General features: G+C 39.7%; 2 protein-coding genes across 3 annotated transcripts; both read right to left on the bottom strand.

The window, feature by feature from the left end:
• Positions 1 to 3,765: 3,765 nt before the first annotated feature.
• On the bottom strand, positions 3,766 to 5,651 carry LOC146253846 (uncharacterized). Of its 2 annotated transcripts, none has more exons than XM_084676660.1 (5): positions 5,594 to 5,651; positions 5,124 to 5,480; positions 4,866 to 5,033; positions 4,695 to 4,746; positions 3,766 to 4,590 (listed from the first exon to the last, which is right to left on the bottom strand). In XM_084676660.1, the coding sequence occupies exons 1-5, from the start codon at positions 5,615 to 5,617 to the stop codon at positions 4,478 to 4,480; spliced, it is 714 nt and encodes a 237-aa protein (XP_084532786.1). In that variant the 5' UTR covers positions 5,618 to 5,651; the 3' UTR covers positions 3,766 to 4,477. The 2 variants fall into 2 exon arrangements, with proteins under 2 accessions (XP_084532786.1, XP_084532785.1); XM_084676659.1 differs by having other exon boundaries at positions 3,766 to 4,593.
• Positions 5,628 to 8,571, bottom strand: LOC146253847 (uncharacterized). The gene is made up of 6 exons (XM_084676980.1): positions 8,054 to 8,571; positions 7,218 to 7,271; positions 6,926 to 7,027; positions 6,081 to 6,806; positions 5,697 to 5,917; positions 5,628 to 5,640 (listed from the first exon to the last, which is right to left on the bottom strand). The coding sequence occupies exons 2-6, from the start codon at positions 7,248 to 7,250 to the stop codon at positions 5,628 to 5,630; spliced, it is 1,095 nt and encodes a 364-aa protein (XP_084533106.1). The 5' UTR covers positions 7,251 to 7,271; positions 8,054 to 8,571.
• Positions 8,572 to 11,966: the final 3,395 nt, after the last annotated feature.

Here is an 11,966-nt window from a genome sequence, read left to right on the forward strand (position 1 = left end):
AATTTGTCTCTCTCTCTCTGTTCTCTGTCTCGTCTCTCTGGATCCTGTATCTAGTCACTGGAAGCTTGATTCTCTCTGGTTGATCCTGTGTCTGGTTACTGCTGTTTCTGGTTGAGTTTCTCTCTGTAGTCTTTCTGGTTGAGTGTCTGTAGTCTCCCTGGAACCTTAAGGATTTTTCTATGTCTCCGCCCATGATCAAGTATGATTGGCCAGTAGGAAATCAGCAACTTTCACATATAAATTACAAATATTGTCTGTCATAATGGGCCACTTTGCATGCGTAATGTGGATCATTTGGTGAGAGGTACTATAGTGTACTACATTTAGTCATTTAGCAGACGCTCTTATCCAGAGCGACTGCCTATACTATACCTACCTACCTATACCTATACCTACCTATACTGTACTATAATTGATGTTCAGATAACTTTCTAATCAGATGCACTGACTAATTATTTAATTAAGATACATAAAACGGAGAGTTCTTGAAAACTACAGTGTAACTGTAATGTATTCATGTAAGTTGCTGTATTTGCTGCTACGAGACGTGTATCACTGCACTTTGTGAAAACGATTTATTCCACTCGTTATATGGGAGTGTGGTTGCGTGCGTTACCACAGGCTACCACTAGATGGTAGCGGTAGCCTGTGCTGCACCACTCGGTTGTAAATCTAGGCACCCAGACTATTTAGTTTTGGTCTGATGCTTCACTCATCAGTCCTATCGTGATCAGTCCGCTACTTAATGTGGGATTATGCAACAGATGCTCATGTAGGCCTACTCGCTGACAGCTCATTGAGAATCTATTCTGTGCTGTGAATTATATTCAAAGGCAACACTCACACACCTATTTATAGTCTACATCGTGATCCTCTCAGGTGTGCGCCAGCCGCTGTGAGTCATACATAAGTTCTCTCCGGTGGTGACTGTTGTAGAAATGTTGGTCATATGCATAGATGTATGTGTATGAAATCTCTAATCTTCTATTTTCATATGGCTGGTGAGGATTGTAGTCTATTGACACAAATGGATTAAACATTCTTAAGAAAAACGTATATATTGTGATATAGATTGGGAGAGAGTGGGAGTTGGTGCCCTACTGGGGATCTATTTAATTTTTGGAGTTAAATACGCAGAGAATGTAATGAACACTCTAATTTGTATCAAGTCAAATGATAAAGTACCAATAGGGGTAATTGTAATGGCTAATGTATTGCTCTAACTGTATAATGCTGTATTTTGTATTCATTCAGATTTCTATTTATTCATTTTTGCTCATTAGAAATGATCAAACCACAATCATTATTGTTGTATACTTTTCAAAAGTCTGATATGTAAAGAGAAAGGTTACACTTAATGAAAAATTATATTAAAACAATGTGTCCATAGAGGAACTTGACTCTGAATGTATGGTGTCAAAATGAAGACTTTAATTAGATAATAAAAAAAATAAGATAATAAAACTATAGCTAAACACTAATATAGTAAACAACAATAAAAAAAATAAGGCATAATTCTTGCCTGTCTTGCTTGTTCTGATTCTTGATCTTCTGCTGTACTTTCTATGTGCACTATCTGGTGTATTTAGCGGGACGTACAGTGAATTAAATATAATGTTATGCCCTCAGACATGTCTTTCCAAAGCTTAAGGGTGCTAATGGTCAAATCCTAACAATCGTTCAGTATTGACACAATGATCGGTGTTCATCAGAACTACAAAGTATTGTATTCCTTAAACTAGAGAGGGTACAATTTCTGGGGAAATTGTAGGGTGTGCTTGCTTGCACCCTGCTTCTAGTGATATTTCAAGCATTTAGCCTACTAAAATTGCATAATTCATTAAGAACACCCTTTGAAATAAGCTACTGTAATTGTGCATTCACACTGCAGCGGGGTGGGCAGAGCGGGGCGTAGTTTTCCAATTTCCAATTTTTATGAAACCAACTACTTGCGGAGTGCTACGAAAGACGTGAATCCAAGGCAAAAAGGCCACTTCCCTTGACAGCGGTCAAATATGCATAGCAACGGTCAAATATGAGAAAAATGTTCATTGCAGAACGTTGGGAAGCCCCATTCAAGTGAATGGAGTATTCTACACTATTAAGAACAGCCGTGTAAAAAGACATAATAAAGTTTAGCCATAGCTGTGGCATTGAAGACGTACTGTAGCCTACTACACTGCCAGTGGGCGAGCAGAGTCTGTGACTCTGTGGCTAACGTCAAAACAAGACGCAGTCTCACTCAAATTCCAAGTTTTACACAAATAACAAACTATGCTGACCCACTGGCTGTCTTCGCAATCGCCATATCTTTTAAACACTGATGTCCATTTAGATGTAGAATTGACCCTGGTACGAAATTAAGAAAATACTCACCAGACGCAGATCGACAGAGTGTCAACACTGTTGACAACACTGTTGTCGCTGCCGCAATCTTCAATGGAGGCTGACAGGCTCTCACGTAGCAAACAAATCAATGTTTTTACAGCAATCTATATTAAAATCTACCACCTGGCTGTTTTCACAATAGTCATATCGTCATAACATTTCCCTCTTTCATTTTTTTCGTGTAAAATTGAACCTAGCAAATTACAATATGTATAGACAATACACAGGTACAATCAAATACACAACACATATATGCAGTTGAGGGCAGTGCTGTTGCCGTACCAGACAGTGATGCAGCCAGTCAGGAGGTTCTCCACAGTGCTGGTGAAGAACAGCGTGAGGATGTGGTGGTTCATTCCAAATTTCCTCTGCCGTCTCTAGAAGAAGAGGCGCTGGTATCCCTTCTTCACAACAGCCTTAGTGTGGACAGACCATGTGACTTCCTCAGTGATGTGGACAGACCATGTGACTTCCTCAGTGATGTGGACAGACCATGTGACTTCCTCAGTGATGTGGACGGACCATGTGACTTCCTCAGTGATGTGGACAGACCATGTGACTTCCTCACCGTGGGCAGACCATGTGACATTAGGTGCATTCGACATGGACTGCGGCTGCATTAAACAACCGGTGAGTTGTCGTGTGTGAGTCTGGCCAATCATGATATAGCTGTGTCGTCATTAGAACCCGTGCAGTTGCTCTTGAGAAAATGCGCTCGGCTACACAGCCGGCAGTTCTCGAATCAATGTCACGATACTTTGATGGCGACATCACAGTGACCTATCCTCGGCGCCGTCTCAAGTCGGACAAAAAGTCTAACCAGAATTCACTGTTTCAAGTCAGCCGCCAGCTGCAGCGTCTCAAGTCGGACAAAAAGTCTAACCAGAATTCACTGTTTCAAGTCAGCCGCCAGCTGCAGCGCTGCATGAAGTCAGTCCATGTCGAACGCACCTTTCCTCAGTGATGTAGACAGACCATGTGACTTGCTCACCATGGACAGACCATGTGACTTCTTTAGTGATGTGAACAGACCGTGTGACTTCCTCAGTGATGTGGACAGACCATGTGACTTCGTCAAACTGGACAGACCATGTGACCAGCTGAGACGGTAACACACCTAGCTGAACTCTGTACAAAGCGGCATGAGAATAACACGTGTTGAATGCATTTTGATAACGTTTAGCTCAGTAAAACATGCAGAGTATGAGGTTATCAATGTGTATGGTTAATATTGACAATGTTTATGTTTTTGATTAATGACTTGTGGTTGTGTGTTCATTTCTGAATTAACCATAGTAGGTAACAAGGAATAGAGGAGACAAATGACTAGTAATGTTTTGCAATATCTCTGTGGTTGTCCCCAGTACATATGTTTTATAATTTAACTTGTTTATTGACAAATACATCATCTTTATGAATACTGTCACATTTGATTTGACCTGTTTAAGAAAAGAGTAAGAAATTACAATTTATTGTTTATTTACTTGTAAAAGATTACTGGAAGAGAATAAGAAAATTAGATTAGCAAGTTAACTTTGGAATGTAAAGGATATGCTTATTATTGTTCCAAATTGTGTCTTGTATCTATTGAGAGAACTTTTGTAACTATGTAAATCACTTTGAAAATGATACAGATTCTCAATGCAGCTGCCAGAAGGGATGCATCATGTGTAAGAGTCTTCATTGATATCTCCCCTTTTCAGGCTGTAACATAGACAGGCAGCTATACACCAATGTATTTCACTGAATAAAGAAAACAAGAAAGTAGTTTTAATGTTAAATTTCAGCACAATGCATGTATATAAAAACAAATGAGAAGTTTTCATTTACACTGTGTACAGACCGAGTTGATTTATACCAGATATGGAGATTTCATATGTTGAGGATAAAATCAAAGTTGAATTATGTTCATGATTCATTTACAATCCTGGAGCCCGCTACACATTTAGCCCCAGTACTGTTTGACCTGTGTACACATCTCTGCATGGATCACAACTTCTTGGAAATGCCAATAACAGTTTTATTTTGGATTCAAAATATACTTTGTGTGTTGCTTGTAGGGGCACAGACACTCCTAGGTGACAGGGCCTCAGTCATCCTTTGGGATTCCAGAGGAACATATCACCCTCTTCCAAAGCCCTCTGAAGAATGCACGGATTCCCTTCTTCTTCTTCTTCTCCTTCTTCACCTGTCTGTCTTCATCTGCTGAATAAAAACAGCATACATCACTGAATTCATTTCACGCATTTCAAACTAAGGTAATGAAGGGCCAAAAGGAGGCCATCGTGGGGCTTTGAATAACACACCAGCACACTTTGCAGCCTCTCCACTGCACTGCTCAGGAACAAGATCGGTGAGCTGAATACAAAGACACAGAAATGAACATGTGTAAAAACATCCAAAGGTGAAGATGGTGTTTAGTAAAAAAGAGCAAGGTGCACAAACCTTAGAAAATCTGAACCCATATTGTCTCTTACCTGAGGAAGCTGAATGGCCAAGGGGGGGCAGTCAGAGACAGAGATCAGGGCCAAGGATCTCTTCTTCTCTGACTCTTTCACAACCTTCTCCAGGAGTTCATTAAGAACATCCTCAGCAGCATTCTCAGACTTCCCGTTGATGAGGGCTACCTCCCGTGTCTGAGAGATCTGTAAACAGCAAATCAGTGTAAAGACTTAAATAAGTTATATGTACTGTTGTCTGAACAGCAAAGTAAGCTTTGATGAATGATGCCAGACCTGGGTATCCAGGGGAGTGGTCATGTGAACCATCTCTACTGCAGCTGCTATGAGGTCCTTGACAACTTTGGAAGCTGCAGTCTTCAGGCCAGCCATCACCAGCTCCTTGGCTTCAGCCTTCATGAAGGATTTTTCAGCACGGACATCAGCAATGTGTCCAATGTGTCCAGTTGCCACAAGCTGTATGGCTTCAGGAGGCAGTAAGGCCAGGGAAAGACGTTCAGAGACAGCAGCCAGGGATCCCTTTTCCACCGACTTCTTCTCTGTCTTCTCCAGGAGTTCATCCGGAACATCTTCAGTAGTAACGTGATACTTAGCCTTGCCAGTGATGAGGGCCACCTTCTCAGTCTGAGAGATCTGTAAAAAGTTGTAGGAAACCAGTTAAATATATCTGTTCAACAAAAAAACACTACAAACCCAACATAAAATGGGAAGGTTGACTGTGCCATGTTGAGGTAATTATTTCTCACCTCAGTATTAAGGGGAGTGTCCATTCCAACCACTTTATTGGCTGCTGCTATGAGGTCCTCCACAACTTTGCAAGCTGCAGTCTTCAGGCCAGCCATAACCAACTCCTTGGATTCAGCCTTCATGAAGGCTTTTTCAGCACGGACATCAGCGATGTGTCCAGTTGCCACAAGCTGTATGGCTTCAGGAGGCAGTAAGGCCAGGGAAAGACGTTCAGAGACAGCAGCCAGGGATCCCTTTTCCACCGACTTCTTCTCTGTCTTCTCCAGGAGTTCATCAGGATCATCATAATAAATGATGTATCCAGCTGCAGCAAGTTTTTCTTTCTTAAAAAAACAACGTAAACATAGAACATTGAGTTGCAATATGAACATTGAACCTGACAAGGCAGGTAAAATAACTTTAGATATGTCTGTCAGCTGTTTGGCCAGGATAGGCCTGTGACAGTAAGAGAGGTCAGCCAGATATCTTTTCTGCTGAGTCCACCACCTTCTCCAGGAGCTCACTGGGGACTTCCTCAACAATGATGGGTGCCTCGATCTTCCCACAAAACTCCTCAAGCTCCGAAGAATAATCATCAGCCAGGGGTAGCTGGTACTTGAAGGCAGCAGCCATTTTGCTTTGGTATGTCTTTCCCAGATAGGTCACCACTGCCTGGACTGCAGGCTTCAACTGGAACACGGTGCTGTTGAAGCCCAGTTGGTTGAAGGTCTTGGCTGTTTCTGTGAAGCACCGAAGCACAGCGGCCATGTTGTCCCGTGCAATCATGCCTGTAACTGAGATCAAGAAGTGCCTGGAGAAGTTGCCACAATGGGACAGGAAGATGGAAACCACTCTCATGACTAGATTATAGATTTCACAAGTGGCTGCCACAGCCTTCTTTCCCACAACAGAGACAAGGCCCAGGTTACTGAGTTGTATGGTTAACTTAGCCAGAGACTGCTGGACCATCTCTCCGGGTTTCTCCAGCAGGTGCTTCAGGGAACAGGTCATCATGCCTGGGACCAGGACCTCAGCTCCAATGGTGAAGTCAGGCATGGTCAGGGCTAAAGACTCTGGTTCAGTTTGTCCAGACGATGATGTGGAAGTGCTCTTCATGCTCCCTGTTGCCATAATAGGAAGGCCTTTCAAGGCCGGAGAGAGGCATGTCCTCACATCCTGAGCTGCCGCAGACCTGATCTTTTGGAGGAACGTGTCCAGACCCTCCACTGTGATCTTCACGGAGAGAGAAAGAGATAAGGAGATCCAATTGAGATATTTTAGTCACCAAACTAAATCTGTTCAGTGTCATGAGAGAGGCTAAGGACAGAAACGACTGCTGTTGTCATTCATACCTTTCCGTCAAACAGCTCTGACAAACGACGTTCGTATGCTTGCATTTCACTGAGAATGTTCTCCAGCTCACAAACTAGCTCAAGCATTTTGGTGTTCTCCTCCTGAATGCAACATTTGAAACTATTAACACTGAATAATCATCTCCAAAATGTCACTCAAATAATGACTTCCGAGCCTTTTTCTTTTCTTTACAGACACATTACATTTTGAATAAGCATTGGTTACTTAATCTTTAACATATTAAGTATTCAGCAATAGCAGATTTAAATAAATACTACTGTGTAATATTACCTGAATCTCATAATATTCATCTTCACTGTCCATTTTGGTGAAACAGTCATTTACCTAAAGAATGACATAGGCAATCAAAATGTCTATAAAAAGATATCTAAATAACGTCCATTATAGTTTACTGATAATTATTGCAGATACGGTTTACTACAATGCTGGTGCTGTTGTGAAGAGGACAAAAAGAAGTTTTTACTTTAGTACTTCAGAATGGAATGACATCATGGGAAATTAAGACATTGTGACATCACAGTTATTGATGCGTCATGGTTCTTGTCAAAACCATAACAACTGTACACAGAAACTGAATATTGATTAGGGTAGCATACTATTAATTACATAGGCTACATTTAGATGTGGAAATCAATGATAATACCAACTAAATAAATGTTATGATGCACAATATGGGTCATTTATATAAACCATAGCTTATACTGTCCATTCATATAAACTGCCTATAGGTCTACATGTTTGAAAATTGTAGTCATGGGAAACTACCAGCGCCATTAGTCCATCAAACATTTAAACTGCCTCGACCACAAAATGACTTAAATTGATATGGCATAATTGGTCATAATAATAGACGGCAGTAATTTAGGGTAGCCTAATAACAGCATCGCGCATCAGTTTATCCAACAGAGATTTAGTTCAGAGCTCATCACTGGCTTTGCTTGCTACGTTCAAAAGGTGACACTCACTTCCAGATATCGACACAGGCCTGTCCGAGATTGCTTTTGAACCACGTACTATGAACCCAAATCAACATTTATGGACTGACATAGAAAAGAAGACTTAACCTTTTTAAGTAGGCCTATTACATTAAATAAAATACCACATACCGAAAGGCTTACTTGAGAATTCGGTTATTTAAATAGGCGAATTTGTTGTGTTTTTCTTCTTCTCTTGCAGTAAATTATTCAACGGAACGCAAAATTGGTCGCAACGTGATCGAGGTCAAATAACTTCTGGTGACTCATAATGTTGTCTTTTCATTTATAATATTAACTTTTGACGTATCCATTATGACGTATTTATTCCAATAACTCAATGTAACAGATCTGTGCGGTTCTGTTGTCAATCACTAATGGTGAAAAATAACATTACAGTTCAACAAACAAACAATAACAACGACGAAAATAAATACGTTATTTAATCAAAACGATAAGGATATCAATAACTAAATATAAACGAGTCAACAGAAGAATCTAGTGCATTTAGAAAGGAAGTAACAACACATTTCAAAAATTCAGATTGCAGGAATTCAGATTCTTGAAATTCAGATTGCTGAAATTCAGATTTCGGAAATTCAAATTTGGTCTGAAATAGGCCAAAGGTGAAACAGCTTGCTTTCAAAGGGAAAAGTAGACGATTTCAGAACGACCGAACTTTACCTCAGAACAATAGCTCAGTTTGCTCGTTGGATGAACAGTATGGAGCAACTGCTTATGAAACTTGTAAAAACTTCTGTCTTCTCCTTTGCCAAAATCGGCAGTTACTGTTACCAAGTGAGTCGAGACAGACTCGGAGGGCGGCGGAGACCGATGGAAAACGTGGAACAACTGGCAAAGCTATAGCCTATACATTTATGTTTCGTTGTTTTCTTTTCTGTGTTGGAGTTCCTTTAAGAGCTTGATGCCATCAACATCCAGCCTGATATAAAATCATGAACTTCAATTGTGTCTCTTAATTATACCCACACAGAAAATCCAGGTTGAATCAAGTCACGCTAGCTAGCTACTGTATTGCTAATAGACAATTTTGGATGGTCAAGCATATTTTTCATTGTCTCCTTATTCCTATCAAAGTCAATTTTCAGCCTATAGGCTATGTTCATTTGCTAAGTAACATTTCATATCGGTTATGGATAGTGAAATATTTGCTTTCTGAGAGATCGGACATAGCCTAGTATTTAACAGCATAAGGAGTTATCTATCAGAATATATCTGTAGTGCGGCCGGGTGTGATTTGATTAATCGTCCACACGTCGTCTGGAAGTCAGTTTCGATCAAATACCAACTAACTCCATACTAGCCTATCTTACCGACGTATCTTCTACACATCGGGCGGATGTCGGCAAGACGTATGTGTGCTATCCCAGATGATCTGGGTCTTCCTCAAGCAACTTTCAACTCAGTTTGTTCTACTCGGTCACGGGCATCAGACTCAGATATAGGCCTATTATTAGTTTCTACCAGCTCAACTAATTCTATCAGTGTCTTCACAATTTGAGGGAGCGCCATGATCTGTGATGCGTCCTCTAAAGACCCGGCAATTCAATCAATTTCCCGGCAAATTTAGCCATGTAATGCAATGCGTATGTGCACACCGCCCCCTACCGAACAAGATGGGTAGCTTGGTAAGGAGGGAGCTGAGAAGAGAGGCTACTGACGTCACTCTGCTGCGCCGCTCAGAATGCATTTTCGTTTTCGAATTATGGGCAGTTCTTTGCTATGGAGGATTATAGGGGCCGAAACTAAATAAATAAATACTTGGATAAATAAATAATTATATAACACAAAGCTTAAATAAATGACACAAAATATATAAATGTTACATGTATTTGTGTGTATGTTTATGTTTTCATGTGTTTACATGTATTTATTTATATATACTTACATTTATTTATTTATCCTTTCATTTACATTTATCCACGGCGTAACTTGCACACAGCAAAATAAATCTGATGGCTCACGTCACCAAGTCAGGGGGCCGGTTAAAGCCTCTCATTGGTGGTTCAACTTGATTCGACTGATTTTACTAATCCAAGATGGCGGTAGCTGAAGAGATGGAGGCAACTGCCAATTCACTTCTTTTTTACATCATATTGAGAGCTTTGCTGAAATTATAGCAATAATATTGACCCTAACTGACACAGACATGAATGAAAATGTGTTCACGATCCTCTGCGAGATGATACAGCATAGGGGTGGGCAAATAGATCTCAAGACCGACCAACCAACGTTGGTATCAATAGCCTGATTGATAGTGTGATAAGATCGATACTTAAGTTTCAATTCCACATTGAGTACACAACTCCCTTTACACCAGAGTGGTTGTGCAAACACCGTCTAACTTCGCTCAAACTCACTTTGCCCCTCCCCTGCTAGGCTGAGTTGTTGCCGTGTACGTGCAGTAACACGACTCACCGGTACACATTTGTATTTTTGACAAAACTCGTTGTCCTGTGTTTTATTATGATCATAATCATGAACAATTCATTAAAGGAAACATTTTAAATGTTCATTCAAATATTCATATTGATGATGCATTCACTTAATCAATTTTGAGGCATTGCTTTCCCCGACACGAAAGTAGATAAACTGATTTTCTAAGACAAAAGTATCGGTATTGGCAATACTAGCCCTGTATTTACTCCTTGGTATCGGATCTATACCACATCGTACAGTGTCGCACACCCCTAGCAGCTGTAGAGATCCCTCTAGATTGAAGAGACATGATCGACTGGTGGAGTCTGCCTGGTGTGTATTACTGTTCATTCACCAATCAGAGGCTTTAACCCGCCCCCTGACTTGGTGACGTGAGACAACAGATTTATTTTGCTGTGTGCAAGTAACGCCGTAGATAAATGTAAATGTAAGGATAAATAAATAAATGTAAGTATAAATAAATAAATGTAAGTATAAATAAATACATGTAAACACATGAAAACGTAAACATATATATATACACACAAATACATGTAACATTTATATATTTTGTGTCATTTATTTAAGCTTTGCGTTATATAATTATTTATTTATCCAAGTATTTATTTATTTAGTTTTGGCCCCTATAATCCTCCATACTTTGCGGGCAGAACACGAAAACGAAAATGCATTTCTGGAAACGCATTTGAATTTGAATTGTGGTCACGATTTTGCAGCCATGTTCTTGAAACTGAAAATGCATTTCTGGAAATGCATTTTCATTTTCGAATTTTACATTTCAAATTGAATTTTGGTATCTATTTGCTGGGGCATATTTTGAAAATTAAATTTCAAATGTCTTTTTCATTTTAATTAAGTGAAAGAATGAGCAGTCTTAAAGAAGAAAATTAAAATGCAAATAGGATGATTGATTACTAATTGTATTTATGAGTCAAATGCAGCCACATTCTTAAAATGAAAAAGCATTTCTGGAAATGCATTTTCATTTGAATTTTGGTCACGATTTGCTTCCATACACATATGCCCGTAGAACTGCCCCTCAACCAACCAAAAACCCTCAAGGAAGACCACCACATTTTTTGAAGAAAATTGAAGAAATATAGAAAAAACCTTGGGAGTTCAGTGCTCCCAAGTGTCACAGCTGTGACACTCAATGATTCTCTCTAAAATAGAAGATGATTGAATTGTGTACCTCAACACTTTATTTGCCAACCTTAAAATAAAATGATATTACATTGTACGGCACTGTATCCATAGAGAAACTTGACTCAAAGTATGGTGTCAAATTTCAGACTTTAATTACATAATCATTACAACACGATCATCATACTATAAACACTATAATATAGTAAACAACTGTAAAAAAATAAATAAAAAAAAAAGTATAATTCTTGCTTGTTCTTGTTATTGATCTTCTGCATATGCTGTCCTGCTAAGTGCAGGCCAGTAGTTCTTCCAACTGTGGGTCATACAGAAGTAGGTGGTGCCTGCTGGGAAAAATTCAGCCCTTCATTTTTCTATCATAGATGTGCAAGAAACTCTTCAATAGGTCATTTGTTTGACGTACATAGTCAGTGTGGACTGC

The sequence above is a fragment of the Hypomesus nipponensis genome, chromosome 17 (assembly GCF_054491055.1).
Source record: "Hypomesus nipponensis isolate SF chromosome 17, ASM5449105v1, whole genome shotgun sequence".
In the NCBI taxonomy this organism is placed as follows: domain Eukaryota; kingdom Metazoa; phylum Chordata; class Actinopteri; order Osmeriformes; family Osmeridae; genus Hypomesus; species Hypomesus nipponensis.

Coding starts and splice junctions, on each gene's coding strand:
- LOC146253846 (XM_084676659.1), bottom strand. CDS start 5,617: ATGGACACTCCCCTTAATACTGAG. Junction 4,747..4,865: donor TGGCCATTCAGCTTCCTCAG/GTAAGAGACAAT, acceptor CTTTGTATTCAG/CTCACCGATCTTGTTCCTGA. Junction 4,594..4,694: donor AGAGGCTGCAAAGTGTGCTG/GTGTGTTATTCA, acceptor GTTTTTATTCAG/CAGATGAAGACAGACAGGTG.
- LOC146253847 (XM_084676980.1), bottom strand. CDS start 7,250: ATGGACAGTGAAGATGAATATTATGAGATTCAG. Junction 7,028..7,217: donor ATGAATATTATGAGATTCAG/GTAATATTACAC, acceptor TGTTGCATTCAG/GAGGAGAACACCAAAATGCT. Junction 6,807..6,925: donor CAGAGCTGTTTGACGGAAAG/GTATGAATGACA, acceptor CTCTCCGTGAAG/ATCACAGTGGAGGGTCTGGA.